The 21467-nt window shown below is 43.7% G+C and overlaps 1 protein-coding gene across 2 annotated transcripts in view; it reads right to left on the bottom strand.

Annotated features, from left to right (window-relative positions):
* The window catches only part of RNGTT (RNA guanylyltransferase and 5'-phosphatase), a 1651651-nt gene extending 1638480 nt beyond the window's left edge, over positions 1–13171 (bottom strand). The window contains exon 1 of one of the 2 annotated variants that reach the window (XM_085611178.1): positions 13097–13171. Coding sequence is in view for 1 of the 2 variants with exons in the window: in XM_085611177.1 (XP_085467303.1) it covers positions 12446–12509 (64 nt within the window). In the remaining variant the exon portion in view is untranslated. Of the gene's footprint in view, positions 1–12445; positions 12733–13096 lie in introns of those variants that run through there. The other variant, XM_085611177.1, reaches the window with a different exon arrangement.
* Between the last annotated feature and the right edge of the window lie 8296 nt (positions 13172–21467).

Below are 21467 nucleotides of genomic sequence, written 5' to 3'. Positions count from 1 at the left end.
CCATCTTATTGGTAATAAATGAAAACCACTCAACAGATGGGGATATACACTACTAGCACATGCAGGCTTCACAACTGCATCCAGATGGACAGGCATACTTATACGTAAGAACTTTCCCTTTACATTGAAACACTCATACACGGACCCCCTGGGTAGAATCACGGCCATCTCCGGTACCCGGGAAGGCAAACCACTCAATTTTCTCTCCATTTACTACCCACCAGGCCTACAGAAATCCACCCTACCGGTATTAAGCAAATCCATTCTAAAACTCCCCGCATGGGGTATGATACTGGGAGTCGATCAAATTATGGTACTTTGTGGACAAAAAGACCGCAAACCACTGAGACACACACCCGGCAACCATTCCACACTAGCAGACTATTTAGCAGCCATGGGCCTCACAGATGTATGGAGGAGACACAATCCTGAAACTCCACAATTCAACTTCCATTCAGGTACTCATAATAGCCAATCACGTATAGATCATATCCTAACCCTTACTGACCTTGTTCCCAACTTCAAAGTTGTCCGTCACCTTGTACAGGGGATATCGGATCACTCACCAATATTAGCCATTTACACAACTAACACAACACAGATCTGGAAAAAGATAATCCGGCATCCCAGATATCTTAAAATTCCCCACATACGCGAAGATTTAATCCGTACTACAGAACACTACTTTAATGAAAACATGGGTTCTGTACAATCCCTGCAGATCCTATGGAAAGCATATAAGACAGTCATCAAAAGGCAGGCAGTATTCTTAACAGCCGGACATAAAAAGGATATACAGATCCCCCTTATGACATTAGAAAAAGAAATCACTTAGCTGGAAAAAGGCCTAACTGGGGGACAGAGGGAGGTGTCAAATCACACTCTAGGTCTTAAACGCCAAGAATATAAGAGTCTTGTTACTGAAGCTGCTAAGAGCAGCCGTCTTGCCACACTCTATAGAATATATGAAACAGGAGACAAAGCCAGGAAACTGCTTGCATGGCTCGATAAACGTGAAAAAACAAATAGGTGGGTAACTGTTGTATTTAGTTTGAGAGCTTATCTCTTTAAGGGGGGTATTCCATTACCAAGGTTCTAGTGTTGGAATGGTTGATGACATAGGTACATTCCTGACTGGTCAGTTGTCTGCTGGCTGGAGAGGGAGCACCAAGGCAGTGTTTTCTGTGCATCTAATAAACGTGCAGTTTCTTCACTTTTGGATTGGCTTATTATTGAAACACAACAAATGGCGATGATTATCCAGCAGCGCACAGATTAGTCATCGCATCTGCTTTGGTTGAAGAGAACCCGTGCGTGGCACCATCTACAGTAAAATATTAATTTGCGTGTAAGAAATGACTGTGCCACCTAGTGTACATGTGGCGATGGACGTGTAAGTGTTATTTACTAAAGAAAGAATTGACATTTAACTTTATGTGGTGGAGTTACCGTTGATTCAAGTGTGGAGGTCATTGACGGTTGGACGGAGTCAGTGATGGTTGGACGACGGAGCGAGCAGTGGCGCGTGGGGATGTTGGATATCCGCGCGAACCCGAAGTCCAAGAGGTGAGTTTGTGCAAGTCTGGCCGATCGATGCTATGACGCAAGCTCAATGACACGCATAACGTAACAACGCATTTGGCAGGCATCTTAGATGTTTGGGATGAATCGTACTTCAGGCACAACGACGTACAGGGTGTAACAACGCATGTGGTGGCCATCTTATGTAATTGTGAAGGATCACACTTTGTTTCTTAGTGACAAGTCATTCAACTGTTCACCAAGTCATTCGATCGGTTACTTTTTTTGTTTTGTAATTTGACGCGTGTGTATTTCACTGGGATTTTGCAGCATTCTCCTGTGGTTCATGCTGTAATACACACTGCTGTCAACAAGGCAAGAAGTTCATCATTTTCAAGGTAACTTTTGCGAGGGATATTTCCTTCTTTTCTCTATATTCGACGGTGATAGGCACACCGGAGCAATTTGTATGACAGTGCCTATTCATTTATCCATCAAGAAAAGTCATTGGTAATAGGGACACCTGAACAATTTCTGTAAATGTGCCAAAGTCAACAACGGTGATAGGCAAACCACAGGTTAGGTCAACATAGCGAAGGTGCTGGTATATATCTTCGGTGTTAAGCACATAAGAACATTTATATACATAATGGAGGGAGCAATAATTCCACCACCCATGTTTCTCCAACAACCTGGGGAACCCTCTATGGAGTGGGATGAGTGGGTGGAAGTTTTTGAAAATTACTTAGAGGCTTTAGATGGAAGGGAGTTTAGTGTAGCTAGGAAGAAGGCATTACTTTTGACTCCTCTAGGGAAAGAGGGACAACATGTATTTAAGTATTTGCCTATAGCTACAGATGGTGAGGGAAGAGTTATTGCAAATGTCTTTTTAGAGGCAAAAGCAAGACTGCGGAAACACTTTGCACAAGAAGTGAACACAGTTATGTCTAGACATCGGATTTATACTCAACCACAGAGAAGTGATCAGTTTGTTGCACACTTGAGCGAATTGTCTATAAAATGTAAATTTGGAGAAATGAGGGACAAAATGATCAAAGACCAACTGATTGTTCAATGTCGAAATATAAAAATGCAAGAAAGGTTATGGGCTTCAAAGAATCCCACCCTAAGTAATGCCATAGATATAGCGAAAGTTGTAGAACAATTAGATTCATGTATGAGAGAGATGGAAAAGAAAGAACACTGCAAGTGTTTCGTGTGTTCAACATGGGGATGTTGCTGCAGTTAGTACCGATAGAGGAACTAACAGTGGGGGAAAAAGGGACATTTAATAGGAGGTACAGTAGTAAAATCTCTAAGGGATGCAACAATAACAAACATATATATTGTGCACCAGGTGTGGGAGTAGTTATACTGCTGATTATAAAAATTGTTATGCCATAGGTAAAGAATGTAGGCAGTGGGGCAAGAAAGGTCATTTCTTGAAGATGTGCAAGGCCAACAACAAATTTAAAGTGGCTGTGGTGCAAGATGAAGTAGAAAATATAGTGAATATGGAAAATATAGAGAATGTGGATAAGATCTTGTGTATAGACGAGCAGGATACACCTGGACGAAAAACAAGGCCTAAAGCAGTGTTTACCATTCAAGGTAAAGAGATAGAATTAATGTTAGAATCTGATTCGGTTTATACTATCATTCCTAATAAAATGTTTACACGATTGTGGCCTAATGTGAAGTTTCTTCCGAAGGATATTAATCCGGGTTGATATCAGGGCGAGAAAATAGATATTGGTGGGTATATGTCAACAGAAATTGGTTTTCAGGACCGATGTGTAAAAGGTAAAGTATATGTAGTGCAGTGGACCACCAATCCTAAGTTGGGCACACCAATATGATTTGCATATTGTTATAAATCGTAGAGCATCAAATCAAGTCACTGTTGTTGAGGAGGTTACTGTTGAAGTCATTGTTAAAAGTATGAACAATTTATTCTCTGAAAATGTGGGCTAATTAAAAGGATATGTACATAAGATTATGCTCAAACCAGATGCAGTCCACATGCAACATAAGGTGCGGAAGGTTCCGATAATTGCGAGACAAGAAGTAAAATGCATGTTAAATGAAATGGTTGAACAAGGTATTATTGAACAAATTGAAACATCAAGTTGGATTTCACCAGTCGTGATCACGGGCAAACCTGATGGTTCTGTGTGGACTCAAAACATAGTGGTGGATAATTATCCCCTGCCGAACATTAATGAGCTTTTACTGTCCCTGAAAGGTGGAATGGTTTTTCCCCCCAAACTAGAGCTATGCAGTTCCTACACCAAATTAAATTACACAAGGACTCCAAAGCGTTGACAGCATTCATTACCACGGAAGGGGTATTTCAGTTTACCAAGATGCCATTTGGATTGGCATCGGGAGCTGGAGTATTCCAAAGAATGATGGATTCTGTTCTAAAGGGGTTAGAGAACTAGTTCATTTTCAAGGTGATGTGCTTGTTTTTGGTGACTCTAAAGAGCAGCATAACATTGTCTTGAAGGAGGTCTTGAGCAAAATGGCGGATACAGGATTAACTCTTAGCCTCTTCCATGCGTCGGACAGCCCCCGGCCATCCGACGTCACGGTGGGCGTGTGCGGAGGACGGCCAGGGGCCCTCTGTTCCGCACATGTGTGGAATTCTTCCACACCGCGGGGGAATTCCAGCCGCGTCAAATCGGTTAAAAAAAGAAAAGTGTAGGTTTCGTGTAGAAGAGGTGGAGTGTCTGGGATATACTCTATCTGCTGCCGGTGTCAAACCTAAGACGATCTCTTGGAAGCTATAAGGAAAGCTCCTACACCTGTAGATAAAGATCAACTTAGATCTTTTCTTGGACTTCTAGAGTACTACTCTAAATTTGTCAAAAACTTTGCAGACAAAACAGAGCAAATAAAGAAACTACTCAGGAAAGGATGCAAATAAGTATGGTCTGAAGAACAAGAAAAGGCTTTTCAGAACATCAAAAATGAGATATGTGAAGCGAAAGTTCTAACTCCGTTTGATACTAGGTTGATGTCCACCCTTACAGTCGATGCCAGTACTGTGGGGGCTGTTCGTGCACAAATTCATAAATCAGGTGAAAAAGACAGTGGCCTTTGCCTCTAGATCTTTGACTGATTCCGATAGGAATTACTCAGTCATAGAGAGAGGTTTTGGCTGCTGCATGGGCAGCTGAGTGTTTTCAAATTTATCTGTGGGGTTTTCCTTTTTTTTTTTATTAACGAACAGAACATAAACACCTAATTAAAATACTGTCTCTGGTGGTGCAGGGAAAGGAACCGCGAGACTTGCAAGATTAGCCGCTCGCTTTCAAGATTATCTGTATAAGATTGAATATATTGCTGGGTGGAAAAATTGTGAAGCTGATGGTTTGTCCAGGTTGCCACGATCTTGGTACGAGGTAGATAAAGAGGAAGTGGAACTTTTAAAGGAGAAGGTGCAGTGGCTTGTGTAGAGGAGTTGGTTGAAGTGAGCAATGGAGCAATCAGTAAACAACTATGGCAAGAATGCATGTCCAAGGATAGAGTTTTCCAACAAGTCACGGATTTGATCGTGAAGGGAGGCAGGCATGAAAGTACTCGTCCGGTTACCGTGAGACCTTTTGTAAACTTTTTGGATGATTTATCTATTTGTGGTGAGAATGTAATTATGAAAGATGATACATTTGTCCCACCACAAAAGTTGAGGTTTGAATTGTTTAAAATGGCCCACGAAGATCACTTGGGACAATCACTTACCAAGAAAAGGATACGAGAACATTTTTAGTGGCCTGCCATTGACCAACAAATTTCTGAGTGGGTGGAGAGATGTGTTGATTGCAGAGAGAGTGAAAAAAGAAGGTGGGAGGTCAAGCAGAAATGGGTGTGATAGAAGACCCTGGTTTGTCGTGGCATACGGTGTGTGTGGACTTTATTTGACCTTTAGGATGTGTAAGCACTGAGTTGAGATTTGGGATGGTTATGGTCGATGTTTCCTCAAAATGGCTCGTTGTGAAGTTCATGCGTGAAGTTAGCACAAGAAATACTATCCATGTGTTAGATGAGATTTTTAAGGAAGAGGGTTATCCTGTTAAATTAATCATTGACAATGGCACTCAACTTACATAAGTAGAAATGGCCAGGTATTTGAAGGCTTGTGGAATTGTACACTAACGAACCTCGTTGTACAACCCACAGGGAAATGGTATCGTTGAGCGAGCCAACCGCATGGTAAAGGGTGTTATCCAGATGGCAATTGAAAACAGGAAGGATGTGAAAGATATGGTTGCTGATTTGATTTGGGCTTATCACACCACACAGAATGGAGTGACTAAACAAATACCTTTTTGTATGATGAGGGGGCGGAAGGCTAGTACCAAGATGGTCCTGGCCTGGATGAAGGGACTCTTGGGTTTGGCAAACTTAGGAGGTAATAAGGTAAACCAGGAAGAGGTATCTGTACAGAGCAGTGGGACAAAAGAGAATGATTGGGTAAAAGTCAAACCTGGTCACATAAGCAGTGGTCTTACGAAGTTTTTTGGCCCATACAGGGTAAGGAGTGTACATGATGGGTATGTGATTTCGTATAATGGTGAAAAGTGGAATATGAGGAGAGTGGCACTTTAAAAGAAAAATGTAACTTGTGGAGGGAATGAAGAGTTTGGAGAAGTAAGTGGTGCTTGTAGTACTTTTATGTTCATCGAGTGATGAAGATTTGCTGGGTGGTATGTCAAGTAATGTCACAGGTAATAGTGGTGATGGTATTGGCGGAGTCAGCACTAGAATGGTTTCTCAAAGGCCCAGGTTTCCACCCAGATATCTCCAAGATTATGTGTATGGTGATAGGAGGTAAAGTTGTACAACCTTGTCAGAGTTTTACTTTTTTTTTTTGTATTTAGTATTTTGTTTATCAACTTCATAACAGAACGTGTTTCAAGTTATGCAATATGTTGTTCAAATTAATTAAAGGGGAGAAGACATGTTGTTTTTAGTTTGAGAGCTTATCTCTTTAAGGGGAGTATTCTATTACCAAGGTTCTAGTGTTGGAATGGTTGATGACATAGGTGCATTCCTGACTGGCCAGTTGTCTGCTGGCTGGAGAGGGATCACCAAGGAAGTGTTTTCTGTGCATCTAATAAACGTGCTGTTTCTTCAATTTTGGATCGGCTTATTATTGAAACACAACAGTAACCCTTCTCAAGACCGAAACCGAAGAGACAGTGAGAGATCCTCAGACGATAGCAGAGACATTCACCCAATATTACACATGTTTATACTCTCCCTCGGTTACCGCAACAGCTAACGACTCAAAAGACTTACTGAAAGACATGCACCTCCCATCATTAACTACCACAGAAGCAGTCAGACTATAGTGACATCACTGACGATGAAATTATCAATGCCATAAATAGCATACAATCAGGGAAAGCGATGGGCCCAAGTGGTCTACCAATAGCACTATATAAACTGACTGCCTTGAAGGTTGCACCCCATGTAAGACAAATGTTTGAGGACAGTAGACAACATGGGAGACTTCAAATAGGCCAGAGATTGACTACCGTTGTAGTTATCCATAAGCAAGGTAAACCAGCAGAACGATGCAACTCATATCGCCCCATATCACTGCTCAAAGAAAAAAGAACAATTGACGGACAGAATACAGAACAATGTTGTACATTCACATCAGTACAGAGATCTGGGCCTAAATCCATCATTTGTTTACTCACCATGACATTACAGTTTGGACCCAGCCATATGCAAATCAGTCTTGACCCTGTGCCCAATGGGAACAGTCCAGCCCGAACTGCCAGGCCAGGTCCTCCCTGGACTGGAAACAAGCATCCTAGGACCGGTTTCGGGATTTCACCCCTCATCAGCCAGGATAGCGTGACACCAGTGGCATGAGGGTTGAAACCCCAAAAACGGTCCTAGGGTGATTGTTTCCGGTCCAGGGAGGACCTGGCTTGGCAGTTGGGGCTGGACTGTTCCCATGAGGCACAGGGTCAGACTAATTTGCATATGGCCAGGTCTGAACTGGGGTGTCATGGTGAGCAAAAGAATGATGGATTTAACTCAGCTCTTGACTGGAGGTGAATGTTTTGATTTGTTCTGCATTCTGTTTATCAATTGTGTGCCTTTTGCTTTCTGGCCCCAAGTGTGATGGGTATGCCCAGACGTGGGTCCTGGGCTCACTGTGCCACTGGAAACAAGCTATCCTGGCTGATGGGGGTGAAACCCCGAAACCGGTCCTAGGATGCTTGTTTCTGGTCCAGGGAGGACCTGGCTTGGCATTTGGGGCTGGACTGTTCCCATGAGGCACAGGGTCAAGACTGATTTGCATATGGCCGGGTCTGAACTGGGGTGGCATGGTGAGCAAAAAAATGATGGATTTAACTCAGCTCTCTTGACTGGGGGTGAATGTTTTGATTTGTTCTGAATTCCGTCCGTCAATTGTGTGTCTTTTGCTTTCCCGCCATATCACTGCTCAACCCAGAAGTCAAAATACTAGCAAAACTATTAGCAAACAAACTCCTACCAATCATAACGAAATTGGTACACCCGGATCAATCTTGCTTCATGCCATGGAGGAATACAGTCTCCAATTTAAGACACATCCATGGCGTACTGGGTAGATGGGAAACTATCAAAGAAGAGGCAGCGATTCTATCATTAGACGCGAGCATGGCCTTCGATACCATCGAATGGCCATATCTATATGCTGTGCTAGAACGACTAGGCTTTGGCCCAGAATTTCCCAAATGGGTCAAACTGCTATATGCAGACTCCCTAGTACAAGTAGTAGTAAATAGACACACCTCATACAGCTTTCCCCTTAAAAGAGATACACGGCAAGGGTGTCTCCTGTCTCCACTAATCTTTGCACTAATGCTGGATACATTGGCTGCCTGGATGAGAGGGGACCCCCTGATGCGGGTTTTGCTTTGGACTTGGGGGTGGGAGGATAGAATATTGCTATACGGGGACAACATCCTACTATACATGGCGTCACCAAACACATCCCTCAATAGAATCATGTAGATATTTATTAACTTCAAGAAATATGCAGGATACACCATCATCTGGTCCAAATCAGTACTGTTTATATTACAAGGACAGCCACCCAAACTACTACCTGGTTGCACATTAGCAACGATCACAGGTGGCTTTCGCTACTTGGGTATATACACGACACAGGTGACCTCGCCCTCTTCTACACGCAGAACCTACTCAGCCACTTGGAAAGACTACAGAAAGACTCCCAACATTGGAAGAACCTACCACTAAGTCTACTAGAGATGGCCGCCCTCTTTAAAATGATGGCGCTTGCAAGATTTTTATACATCATGCAAAACCTACCCCATCACTGACACATACTTCACAGACATCAGCAATGAGATACTAGTACTGGTGGGCGGGGCCACCACGAATAGCCACACACAAACTGGAAAAGGGATGATATGATGGAGGGATAGCGCTCCCAAATATCCAAATGTACTACTGGGCTGGACAACTAGCAGTTATCAATAAATGGTTACACAGCACACAAACTGATCCTGCCATTCAGATGGATAAGATACTTATGGGCCCGAGAGGTAACAGACCAGCCCTGTACACGAATCTAGCAAAGAAACCGCTAACAGGCCCGACACAACAAGCAGTTAAACTATGGCATACAGTGATAAAAAGGCTAGGATGGCGAAACAAAGGGACCCAAGCCATGCCATTAGGATGCTGAACAGCTGATTATCCTGATTAAATGCACAGGATTTGACAAATGGGACATGATCAGCATCTCAAGGGTGGGAGACCTCTGGTCAAAGGGCACTGTGATACTGTTTACCGACTTGCAAAAAAATAGGAGATGATAGATCATGAAAAATATAGATACCTGCAAATTAGGCATGCCCTGAGAGTGGCCATCCCAGAGTCAACACCCTTGGAGGATAGACTACTAAGTGAACACATAGGTAGTAAAGTGATCTCCCTGACATACAGGAAACAACTTAACAACACGCCTGAGCCCTTACAGAAATTGCGTGATAAATGGCAGAATAATGTAGATCTAGAAGAAGACTTGAAAGAAGCATTAGTATCCCCTAAGGAAGTGGCCATATCTTACAGACTACGATTAATTAAACTTAAAATCCACCATAGAGCATACCTTTCCTGTATCACACGAGAAAAAATGAAAAGGAAAGATGATTCCATGTACCACCGACATTGTAATCAACAAGGAACCTTTTTTCATATAATATGGGAATGTCCAATCATCCAGAAATACTGGGGGGAGGTGACAACACAAGTGCAGTCAGTCACAGGGAAAACCTTTTGCACACACCCCAACTATGCCTTCTAAACATATGGGGTCAAACTGACATAACCAGGAAAGAACAAATATGGGTAACACTAGGCTTCGTTATCGCCAAATGAAATATAGCCCGGAAATGGGGCGCAGGCGACCTTCCTATAGTGTTAGAATGGGAAAAAGACATGGACTGGTCGATGCTAGCAGAAAAGACCATTTACGAGAACAGATGCTACCCGCAAAAATGGGAACAAATCTGGAATAGATTGAACATACATAGGGGACAGGTGTGCAACCCAATAATATCTGTCAACAGTTCATTCCAGGGGAGACAGGTCAGAAAGGGTGAAGATAGGAAATGAGTGGGACAAACTCAGGACAATTATTTGCAAAAATCAAGAACTGATGTTATATTGTAAAATTCAGTGTTATCCTGTAGTCCTATAGCTACTACGTGAACCGACTATGTACTGGTGTAATCTAATAAAAAGAGTTTTAAAAAAATAGGAGTTGGCCTAATGGCTAGGACGGTCGACCTCAAATCTGGACAACGGGGTTCGTGTCTCGACAAGGACGCCAACATCCTATGATTCTGGGCAAATCACTTAATCTCCCCGTGCCCAACAAAAATGAATGTGTCCTCATGAAACATAACAGGTGCTCATGTAAAGCACTCTGATACCCGATACCTTCGGGTCAAGTTCAAGCTATATAAAACTCCATAAAAAATAATGTTTTTAATAACATCACCTCCAACTCGAATCTCCAGTGGCTTCAAACAATACAAAAAAAACGAATTTGAAACGCCTCATCATTGTCGGTGGATCCTTCTACACTTTCAAACTAAATTTGAATTCCAGCAAACTGCTGAAGACAAGAAATTAATATCCCCAACCTTCCCAGATGATACTTCAGCAGAAAGATAAGACTACTAACCAAAGAGAAAGACAATACACCCTTTCTGTAAATCTCAAACGAACAGATTAGCACCCACGAGTCATGAAAATATCAAACCTAACTTTCTCACTAATCTACCCTGCTCATGACTTTCACAGCAGTCAATTTCCAAGAACTGGTTTTGTGGCCGAGTCTATATCATGCATAATAAAATGTCAGAGATATTTAGAAGGAAATCCATTGTGGAAAATATAAGCTTCACAACTGTTACATAACAAATCTGATAGGATTCTGTGGTGGGGTTATAGGGTGTTCAAATCACAAAGATCTGCATTCCGAGAAACAATCTTTTTTGTTTAAACTAGGCAAACTCTGAGAAACAAAAACAGTATGATTCAGCCATTTACCAAATGAAAATCCTATGCAAATAAATAAGCCACGGTATTCAAAGGTCTTACTAGCCATAACAGCTCTGTTGAATAAGACTCTAAAGATCAGAGGAAACCACGTCAGATTACAAAATCTTTGAGCGATAGGATTAAAGGAGTCAAAGGGCAATTTCTGGACAGTGGAAGTGTCTAATAGTTGAACGCAAAGATTACTCCATACTTAGAAACTAAGGACCAAACCTGTCAATATAATGGCATGAGAAGGATTTCCTGGACCAATCAGATCTTTGACCTGTCACCCAGGAGAATTCAAAGGTGGTTGATGCAAGATTATACATGACAGATATGAAAAATACATTGATAATTTAAGCTATCAATGTTTCGCCTTGTCCATCACCCCTTTATGAACCCCTCTGAAATTCATACTTGTTCCGTGAACAAAGATTTGATAGTAAGAAGGTGCATTTGTAATGTAAATGCACCCGTCTCTACGAGCATCATGAACTTCAAACCCTGGAAACTATGTTGCTTCTAGTAAGGTTGAATTTCAAAAGCCACAGAAGTTGTTACAGTAGTTGCAGAAAAGCATACAGCTACTTCATCACATCCGTAATCTCATAAACACGAGAACCATTCTTGTTTGTGTTTAAAGCAGAGATTGGAATAGATGCTATTTATAAATATATCCTTGCTTTGTTTATACCCATTAATAAACAATCCCCAAATCAACCATCAAAATATTTTGGAGTAAGGTAATAGACATCGGAATCCTGAATCTAAAAAGGCCTGTGTTCTCTAGTGTAATATTTCAGTGATTCCTAGTCAAATAAAGATGCCCTGAACACGAAGCTTTAGAGAATGTGGACTGTTAGTTTTCCGTAAACTTAATTAAGATAATAAAAAGTGAGCTTGAGGCCGACAGGCAGCAAAGATGCCAACTAGTTCTCTCACGTGTGAGACAGTCTTTTGGTCATCAGCACTAGTGGCTGCCTATTGGAACGTACAGCCAATCGTTGCAACAGAAACGAAGATACGAGTCATACCATCCGAGGTACCGGTGGATAAAGCAACAGCCCTGGTTAACGGAGTCGTACGTTAAAAGTGGTTACTTGGCAGAGCAAAGTGGTGAATGCACAGTGATATTATATTATCCTGGTAACTGAAGAAGGGGATAACTGAACATTTCAATCAGCCAAGAAACATGACAAATCGCACATGCACGGTGGCTACATATTTCACCGTAACTGATTGAAATAATATAAAGAAGCAACAACTGTTGCTACAAATTGAACAGGGTGTCAGACTCTTGGAATGTCCTGTCTGCATGCCAACCTCATCCCTCCAGTACCTGCTACGGGCTGCCCCCGACGGGGGCAGTTGAGCCAGCGGGGTGGGATCTTCAGGTGGGACATGCTGCTGGAGCTGAGCTCCTTGCCACTTTGTGCCGGCAGCTCGGTCTCCCCTCTAAGAGTGTTTGTCAGGTCTCGTGCCTCCGCTAATATGCGTTGTCTCGTGCCTTAGCTAAGGCCCCCTCTGTCAGTGTGCGCCAGTCAGACTCGCAGTTTTCGCTTCATTCACAGTAGGACTCAGATCCAGCCACAAAAACAAACGCGCCAAACTCCCAGCGTGCACCGCGGCCGGCGACAGCTTCCAGCTCCAGAGCCGCCGCTTCCGGGCGGGAGTCGCAGACAGCTGAAGAAAGAGTGAGACGTCTCGGCAGCACTGTCTAGCTCGTGTGCGCTGATACCCGGACCCCGCGGCAGGGACTGCTTTACTGATTCGTTCTTATCCTCGGCCACTTCAAATAACGCTCTTCAAATTTGACAAGGTTGCAGCGAGTTGTTTAAATAATAATAAAACAACATTTAAAAGTCAACAGATGTTTTTATAGAATGCTGTCCTTTGTTTCCAGAGAGACCGATTTCAACTGGTGAAATGTGCTTAGCTAAAAAAAATACAGAGAAAGGGAAAGTATAAGAATGATTTCCATAGTACGCACATCTGTCGCCCGCTTTCTGTGTCTACGTCGCGTCCCTCGACCAGTGTCTGCTGCTCTGTCAAGTCAGTCCCCTCTCTGTGTCTAGACTGGCTCTCTGTTGACACCGTGACGATCCACGTGATCCTTTGTCACGCTGATTTATGTAAAGGATTCCTCTGAATTGCTGAGGCAGTAAATGGGCTATTTCTTTATTGTTTGCAGTTTTATATAGCGCTAACTTGACTCGAAAGTATTGGAGCGCTTTACATGAGCACCAGTTACATGACACTAAGTCCCATTACTGTTTGTTTAAGTACAGGAAGATTAAGAGATTGCCCATGTTGTATCCCTTTAATAGTGTACATGTTATCTAGTTTGTATTTATTTAATTCTCCTGAATGTGCACCGTCTGTTTCCCTTGTTTCTACTGTTGTCCAGCGGGGCATTCTCCTTTGGATTCCTTAGTGGACAACAGTGTCTCCATCGGTTATTGCCTTCTCTTCGTGGGGTTGTTGTACTCGTGTACATCTTGAAATAAAGCCCTTGTTTCCTTGGACCTCGTCTGTTCATCAGAGTTTTCTCTTTTGACTGATCACAACAGCCCAGATTCACAGGATATTGAGCCAATGCCAAGACTCAAACCTGGTTCACCAGTTCCAAAGTCGTCAGATCTGGTCCCAATGCCACATCCTCTCTTTCCAGGAGTTCACACTCTTTAGGTCTTGCCTGCGACAGCGCATGTGCTAGTTGCTCATGCTAAATGTATTGTATAAAAGGGGCTTGCCGCCTATCCATTGCTTACCAGTCGTTGGCTTCCTGGTCACTCTTATATGCTGATTTGTAATTGGACAGCGTGTGTCGGCCTCACCACCTCTTTTTCGGCTGGACTATGGACCAAGTACAGATTGCTTTTCAGCATGATGCTATCCTGCTTATCGAGGTATTTAAATTTTTTTTTATTTGTTCTTCGTGTTGCTTCTTCCACTAATCCCCTCCTACCACTTTGTTGTCCGTGTTATCTCTTCTCCCCACCCGCAATAAGAAAAAAAGGTGCAACAACGCAGCCAGCACTGGCAACGTTTTAGTGCTTTTTTTAACCTCCCCGTTCCCTCCCATGGTCTCTCCTGTTGTTCATGTTGCACCTTTACCGTTGTCCCTGTTCCCCACCCTCACCCGTCATAGGGACAAAAAGCACTATATTTTTACTTTTATCCATACAGCACAACAGCTGCGCTGCTGTACAATAGGGCTACAAGACATTGGCAGAATCAATAGCTCTCCCATATTCTACACAAATTGACATCCCAATGCTTGTTTATCTCTTGTGATTGCGTATGGCTGGAATACTGTTTTCTGTTATATAGGCGAGCGCTAGACCATGATTTGTGTGATTTTGTTGAACTACTTTTTTTTAAAACTTTTTAGTTGAGGTATACTGCCAGGCAATTCAGAAGGAGAGTCAAGGAAGTGTTCTCGCTTCTATTTGAGAACCAAAGCTCCAGCAAGCCACAAAACGATTCTTCATGTAAGTGGCACCGGTAGCTTCCTGTTAAGACACAATAAATACTGTTATACCAAAAATAGACTAGTACTGGAACTCATGCCTGTGTTTCATCGTACTACATTTGATTATATTACTGCATTGAGACCTGTTAAAAGTATTTGTTTTTAAACGTGAACTGTACCCAACCACTAATGTCCTGACAACTTTGCCACAAGCGAACCAAGAGATGCCACTTTGTCATGTATCCTGCCAGTAGAGCTCATAATGTTATATTGGGAGCAAATTGTTTCCTATTAAATACTACGTAAGTAAGATTGATGCTCAATCAAAATTAAAGACAGTGGCCTAAAATGTTTTCGATATGATGTTCCTGGTTTTAAATTGTGCTATTCTGTCACTGAATAATATCTTCTTCTCTGTCCCTTTAGCACCAAACGATACTGCTTTATATTCAATTATTTCTTGACCCAAATTAGTACACTAAGTTAAGTAAATACAAGTACCACTTGTTAATTCCGTCTACCTAGATATATGTATACAATATCAAAATGTCTTCCTTGGACAGTGTTCATTTGGGAAGGCCGATGACTATTTTTATTTTAACATCACTGGCTTCCGCTGACTTAACAAATAGTAGAGAGGGTCTGTGTGTCAGCATCTCAATGATGGCACTTACATCTATTAGGGAACACAAAGGGGACCCCCCATAGTTTTTCAGTGAGACACATGCAAACTGCAGCTTAGCTCTATGCAAACAAATCCAGCAGAAAAGTCCCTTCTTAGATTTTGTGTTCTCATCCGTCATGTGTCTAGTGAGTTTTATCTTTTTTAAACTGCAAAAAGATAGTACCTGGGATGATTGACTCAGCTCTAGTTTGGATTCCTCATTGAACATAGACCAAGCAAGAGCCCGTTTTTCAGCTTGAGTCAGGTTTAGGCCTTGATTCACTTACCCCTCTGTATTTTGAGAGTATGTAAACTTCAGGTTACCTTCTAATAGATTAGCTATTTATATATGTATTTCCTGTACATCTCAAATAAATATGCAACGTAGGAGGGCGGAGCTTGCCTGGCTTCAAGATGGCCACAATTTGATCGAGCTCCCGCTCGCATCGCTACAATCCTCTCAATGTTTGCATGATCTGATACCAAATTTGCCCAAAAACAGAGGATTGCTAACACCGCGGCCAACAGCTATGCAGCGATGCCTCCGCCGCTGAGAATGGGTGCCTTGGGGAGCGACACTAAGGCTTAACCTGACAGCGACTGTGCGGCCTACTCTGGCACTGTCATGACCCGGTGGGCCCGAGCACTGTGCCGGCTAGTGGGGAGACGAGAGGCGGCAATTGTGCCTGGGACCCCCCCTGACCGTGCTTACATAATTGGTGCCACGTCGGAGGAATCGCTGTGTGGCTGAGCCTGTCTGCCCGGGAGGTGTTGCTGACTGCTGCCGGGCCTACGCCTTACAGAAGAGACTGGGTGAGACCTGGGGTGCTGGGGCCTCCTTCCGCCTGTGCGGCTTGGGCCGTCCCACATGGACACTTCTTGGAAGCGTGGCGGATTGTGGAGCCCCCCGGCGCTGAATCTAATAGCAGTGTGTATTAAGGGCCTCGGCGTTACCTACAAATGCCGTGGTGGGAGGCGAGCGCTAGAAGATGCGATCCTCCACTACGCGTCACGGAGAAGGACCCCACCTGTGAAGCTGCTGAGAGGCCGGTACCGGCTGCCGGTGAGGGGCTGCGAAGAGCGGTAAGGTCTGTGCTCCATGGGTGGCCTTGCGGTGACGCAGAGGCACCCTTGTCTTGCTGCTTTCCCTGCTGGGTCCCTCGTGCGGCGACTCGTGCACGATATTTGAGGCAGTGGGGTGGCTGGAGCTCCCCCCCTGACGATCTCAGGCTAGAGACTTTCACGGGGAATCTACAGCTTAACTACGCCCCTAGAAGCCCCTGCATTGATTTGGCATAGCTTACCTGGCACCCGATCCTACCTCTAGGATCCAGAAATACAGAGGAAGGCACACTAAAGTGGCGCATATCCTTCAATTCATTATCCCGATCTTTCTGAGCAGTCCAAGGCCCTAGAACTATCGAGCAGGAGCTGACCCACGTGCTTCGCTTGCAGGTTGGTGGTTTTGATGGGAGTCTACCTAGATGGAGGAGAGACACTGGCTAGCAACGCCACACTTGCCATCGGATACAGTTTACCTGCAGACAGCAACTCCACACACCCTTCTGAGTAGGGTAACAGGGTTCTGACCTCGGATTAATAAGAGGTGTGGTCTCTATGCCTGTGTGCTTTAGTGACTTGTGATCCACTACCGGCCATAATCCTGCGCCACAATGGGGAAGTCTGATAATACTCAAACTAAGCTTCAGTTTGACCAAAGTAAGTCAGCCAGGTTGTGAGAAGATGAATCGGATGCTGAACTAGGGAACCAAGGCGCTACTGGACCTGAGCCAGGGGGAGATTTGCGCCAAATACTGGAAGCCATGCAGCAGAGCCTGTCTTCCATAGATGGCAAAATTGACTCTCTCTCCTATCGCATGGATCGCATGTCAGAGAGGATAGACAAACAGGCTGCGAGAATCAACATGGTAGAGGGGAGAGTCTCCGATATCTAAGACCAAAATTCTGAATCTACAAGTTCACGAAAACAGATTGGGAAACTGGTGGAAGCACTACAGGCAGAGGCGGAAGACCTCGAGGTGCGCTCCAGGCCCAATAACATACGTATAGTTAGTCTCCTTGAGTCCACTCCGACTGGCAACATGGAACTATATGTGGAGACCTTACTCACCACCCTCCTGGGCCGCGATATATTCTCTCCCATCTTCATAGTGGAAGGAGCACATCAGTCGCTTGAACCTAGGCCTCCCCCTGGTGCTCCTCTGCGCCCCATAATAGCGTGGATAGTGAATTACCGGGACAGAGACACTGCTTTTCACAAAGCACGAGAGCTAAATACACTGCAATACAAAGGCTCCAAGCTCTCGCTGTACCCGGACTTCACTCCTCAGGTACAAGAGGGGCGCAGACGGTTCACACCCATTAAGCGTAAGCTGAGAGAGATGAACATTGAATATGCCATGCTTTATCCAGATTGCTTGAAGGTCACAATTGAGGGGAAAGCATACGTTTACATGGACCCAGGTAATGTGCAACAAGCACTCAAGGGCTACGTCAAACCACAGGGAGGCAAAAAGACACCCAAGAGAGTGGTGGAGGATAACAATTCACAGAGCCCACTGGACCACAATGACTGAGACATTGTAGCAGTTCCAAAATGCACTGTGTGTCTCAATTTATTTACAAGTATAAAGAGGATGTTACAGTAGAAAGGGAGGTAACGCACCAGTTTGTCATCGGAATAAATTGGGTCATTTGGGGGTGGGATGCATAGAAGGCTGCTCATGACCAAATAATTGTAAGCAGAAATGCAATTGGTCGGATACTTTTAATTGGTGCAAAGTATATTTCAGTCATGGCAACTACAGATGATAACTTGTGAAGAAAGTATAGTTATAGCGATGTTAAGTTTGTGATATCAGGTCGGGCACTCTCCGCCCCATAGTGTGACACATACGACCAGTAGAAGGGTTGTTAAGTTTTGAGGATGGGGACAATGATGTCATGCCAAAAGTTGGAGGACGCGACGTGGGAGGGGGTGGGGGGTTTATTGATTATGCACTATTTGATGGCGGCAGCACGGATACGATTGAATGCACTCAACCTAACATCCATGTCTTCATTGTGAAACGTGATATTTGGTTAGAATATGAGCTGAGGGGGTGACCAAACAACCACACAGGGGGGTCACTATTTGACTTTCTTAACCTGAAGCGTACAAGGGCTAAATGACCAGCGCAAAACCCGCAAAGTAGTTTTATATCAGCAATGACTTCACATAGATGTGGCGGTGTTACACGAGACCCACTTGGCGCCTACCACAGGGCTACTTACGCAGAAAAGAAGGATAGGCTTTTGTGTGGCAGCTGGTTTCATATCACACAGCGGGGGTTCTTGTGTGGCTCCGTCAAGGTGCCAATATCTCGATACGATCAGCCGACACAGACCCTGAGAGAAGGTATGTTGTGGTTCACTGCTGTAGCGGGAACCTGGATGTGCTCTCAGTTGGAGTATATGGTCCAAACTATGATAATCCCCAATTCTATTGTAACCTTAATAGCAAACTAATTACACATTAGAAGATGCCCACTTTATGGAGGGGCGATTTTTAACTGCGTACAATCTCCCGACCTGGACAGGTCTAGGAGCCCAACACATTCTCCCTCCGCAGCAGCACGAGCGACTGCGTCTATTGCCGAGACTGATGGCTTGGTCAATGTGTGGTGCCACCGCTCTCCAACTGGTAGTGGGTACACGCACTATTTGTCTGTACCCGACATACATACACGTATAGACTATTGGCTAGCATCCCCTGATTTAATACCATTCATAACAAAATGTGAACACTTGTCTCGCACGTACTCAGACCATTACCCAGTTATGCTACAGCTAAAAATAGGTGACCTCCAACCTAGAACCCAAATGTGGCCCTTTCCACAGTACTCATTGCTAGACGAGGTATTTAAGGATGAATTTTCAAAGGAAATAGACTTTTTCTTTGCTATGAATCTCGGTAGTGACTCTAAAATGTCCACATTTAAGGTCTTCATCAGAGGGGTGGTTATATCTAAACACGCCGGGGTACTGCGTTCCATTAGAGATAGAACGAAGAAATTAGAGGCAGAATGATCAGATTTGGAGCAACAATCGATTGTGGAGTCTTCTCCTGACAACTTAGCACAGATTAAAACTAAGATAGTTGAATATAACAACTAGGCCCAAACCGAAGTAGTTCATTTGGGGAAATACGCTACTGACAGCACTAGCTCGAATAATCGGAGGTTCGCCTGAGGTGTTGGAACTGTGGAATGAGACTGGCATACCGCTCAACGGGGCTGTGCAGATAGCGGACAGATTCCGCTCTTACTACACAGAACTATACACATCACGCGCGTTCGACTCGGATGAGACGGACGAGGAATATCTTTCATACATAGCTATAAAGTGGCTTACAAATGCACATAAGGAACACTTGATGGCGCCATTACGCCCCATGGAAATAACTGCGACGCTGAGTACAATGTCCAATAACAAGGCACCAGGGTTGGGCGGGCTTACCATAGCATTTTACAAAGCTTACCAGGATCAGTTGGTTCCACACTTAGTAAATTTGTTTGAGGAAATGGCCATAGATGGCATCATGCCTCCAAGCATGAGAGAGGCCACTCTGATTACTTTGTTCAAGAAAGACAAGCCCCCACAACAATGTTCATTGTACCAACCACTTTCCATGCTCAACACGGATACCAAAATATTTGCCAACATTTTAGCGAATCGGCTCAGCCCTTTACTTCATATAGTTGTGGCCCCCAAGCAGATGGGTTTTGTGCCCACCAGGCCTCTACCGAATAATTTACAAACCCTCTTTGGCGCAATGGTCGGGATCGACCCAAAGTCTAGTGCCACTGCAATCTTTCTCGACGGCGAGAAGGCCTTCGATTCCATCCAGTGGCGATTCCTGAGCGCTGTGCTAAGACGTGTAAGGGTTGGAGAGATTTATATTAAACTAGTTGATATTCTATACAAGAAACCCACGACGAGGGTACGCATAAATGGTCTTCTTTCGGAGCCTATACATATCACTCGGGGCACGAGACAGGAGTGCCCCCTCTCTCCCCTACTGTACGCCCTAGCAGCAGAACCGCTGGCGTGCACATTGCGCGAGTATCATGGTCACTGTGGAATAAGACTCCCACAATACAACTTGATAATCACCCCTTACGCAGACGACACGCTCCTTTACGTTAACGATCCTGCGAATAATTTAATGCCGATACTTCAGGAGGTAGTGCGCTTCAGGCAACACTCAGGTTGGCGTATCAAGTGGAGCAAATCCATTGCGAATCCACTGACCCCTTCCACTCACCCAGTGATGGTCAGTTATCCCATCGAATGGACTTCGGTCACACCGTCCCAGACATTGTTATTTGCGAAAACTACGGGAGAGCGATACAGAAACTCACAGAATCCATTGAGAAATGGATCAAGCTGCCTCTATCCCTACTGGGTCGAGTATCGCTCTTGAAAATGATCGTACTACCGCGGTTTCTGTTTCTATTTGTTCATCATCATATAAAGAATGCATAACAGTATATATACAATTTCTTTCCATAAGATACAAGGAACCATAGTTAGAGAAATAATTACAGTACATAGCAATTTAAGATAAAAATGTCATATTAAAAGGTAAAATTGCAGCCAACATCAAGTTTCTAGTCAAACAATCATTTTAAAATACTGGAAAGGGTGTACTATAGAGCTTTGCGAGATTTTATAGCTGCAATTAAGAATAATGACAATGCGTAACACACAAACGCAGTTTCTAGTTGATAAAATAGGGAAAGTGCAAGTGCAGAAGAACAGATTTTTTTTTTTAATGTGGCACTATAAAATTCTTTCTCTGATATGTAAGATGGACAAAAAAGAGAATATGCTCAGTAGATTGAATTGCCTTATAGTCACAGGGGCACAGAGGTAGATCATTTATAGAAAAAATATTATTCGGGTGGCCCAGCATTAACGGAATATCATTTATTCGGAATCTGATCAAGATGTGGCGATGCTGTCTGTTCTCTACGAACACAAGATAAGTGCTAGAGTCTAAGGGGATGTACTGTAGACTATCATAGATCTTAACAGATTGTTTGCCTCTATATCTATCCCATCTTTCTGTGACCGCTTTCTTTATAAAAGTTTCTTTTAATCTTGATTTGGGGAATTGTTGGCATAAGGACGGAGTGTCATATAAATATGTGAGCCCCA

Source organism: Triturus cristatus, chromosome 6 (genome assembly GCF_964204655.1).
Source record: "Triturus cristatus chromosome 6, aTriCri1.1, whole genome shotgun sequence".
NCBI classification, from domain to species: Eukaryota; Metazoa; Chordata; class Amphibia; order Caudata; family Salamandridae; genus Triturus; species Triturus cristatus.
This window is presented reverse-complemented; position numbering and strand designations above follow the sequence as displayed.